We start from the raw sequence: 879 nt of genomic DNA, 5'->3' as shown, positions 1-879 counted from the left end.
TTTTTTTGAAATTCTTCACAGTCCTTCTCTTACCTTCGCTAACTTTAACTGATTCATTGATTTCAAATGGTAACTCTTTTCCTCCTCCATCCCCTCTTACAATTTTATGAGTTTTGAAAGACAAAACTGTCCAGTAATGGAAGGAGGCCCTGTCCATTATACTCCAGTGGTGTTGCCTTTTCTAAACGGGTATAAAATAACATTGTTGGGTAACTTTTTACGCCCATACGCTTCGCCGTTTCGGGAAATGCCTCCGCGTCAATTAATGCAGCCACAAATGTATCAGCGGTGGGTCGTTTAAATTGACTTATGGAAAGATCCGCCCATAATTTTACAGCAGAGCGGCAATGACGGGACCACGTCACGCAATACAAAACAAATACATCTTTTGTGGGATCCATCACAATTGTGTCAAATGTCGCATCAGTGAGCTGCACAACACGTGATGGCACTTCATAATCCACATCTGCATAATATCCCATAACAACTCCAGAACATAACAGCAGGAATGAAAGTAGCACATGCATTAGTGAGTGCGAGGACAAATGTAGTGATATCATATTCTCTGTTTTCTTCTTTTTTATTTAAAAAAAAAAGATTCGTCCGAAGGTATAAAATTTCCTAAGGTTTAAATGCTTCTTCTCGCCAAGTGTTGCTTTTGAAATTTATTTTCTTCTTTTTTTTTTCTTTACGGTCCTTAATTGTAATAACACTCAACTCGTCTCGTCTACCAATGATGATACAACTTTCAATACAAGAAATAAATAAATAAATGGCTGAGTGTTTTGCGGTTATGTAACTATTGCACAAAAACCTAAAGCTTCCGAATTGTTTTTGGAATTTGTGACAAGTCTTTCGGCGAGTCACAATCCCGCCCCA

General features: G+C 38.1%; 1 protein-coding gene across 1 annotated transcript; it reads right to left on the bottom strand.

Annotated features, from left to right (window-relative positions):
- Positions 1 to 104: 104 nt before the first annotated feature.
- On the bottom strand, positions 105 to 560 carry TEOVI_000583800 (thioredoxin, putative; the record flags this gene model as incomplete). The annotated part of the gene is made up of 1 exon (XM_067222290.1): positions 105 to 560. The coding sequence occupies one exon, from the start codon at positions 558 to 560 to the stop codon at positions 105 to 107; it is 456 nt and encodes a 151-aa protein (XP_067078391.1).
- Positions 561 to 879: the final 319 nt, after the last annotated feature.

Source organism: Trypanosoma equiperdum, assembly GCF_001457755.1.
Source record: "Trypanosoma equiperdum strain OVI genome assembly, contig: ctg_1602, whole genome shotgun sequence".
In the NCBI taxonomy this organism is placed as follows: Eukaryota; Euglenozoa; class Kinetoplastea; order Trypanosomatida; family Trypanosomatidae; genus Trypanosoma; species Trypanosoma equiperdum.
The sequence above is the reverse complement of the archived record's forward strand: the minus strand, read 5'-3'. Positions and strand labels throughout refer to the sequence as shown.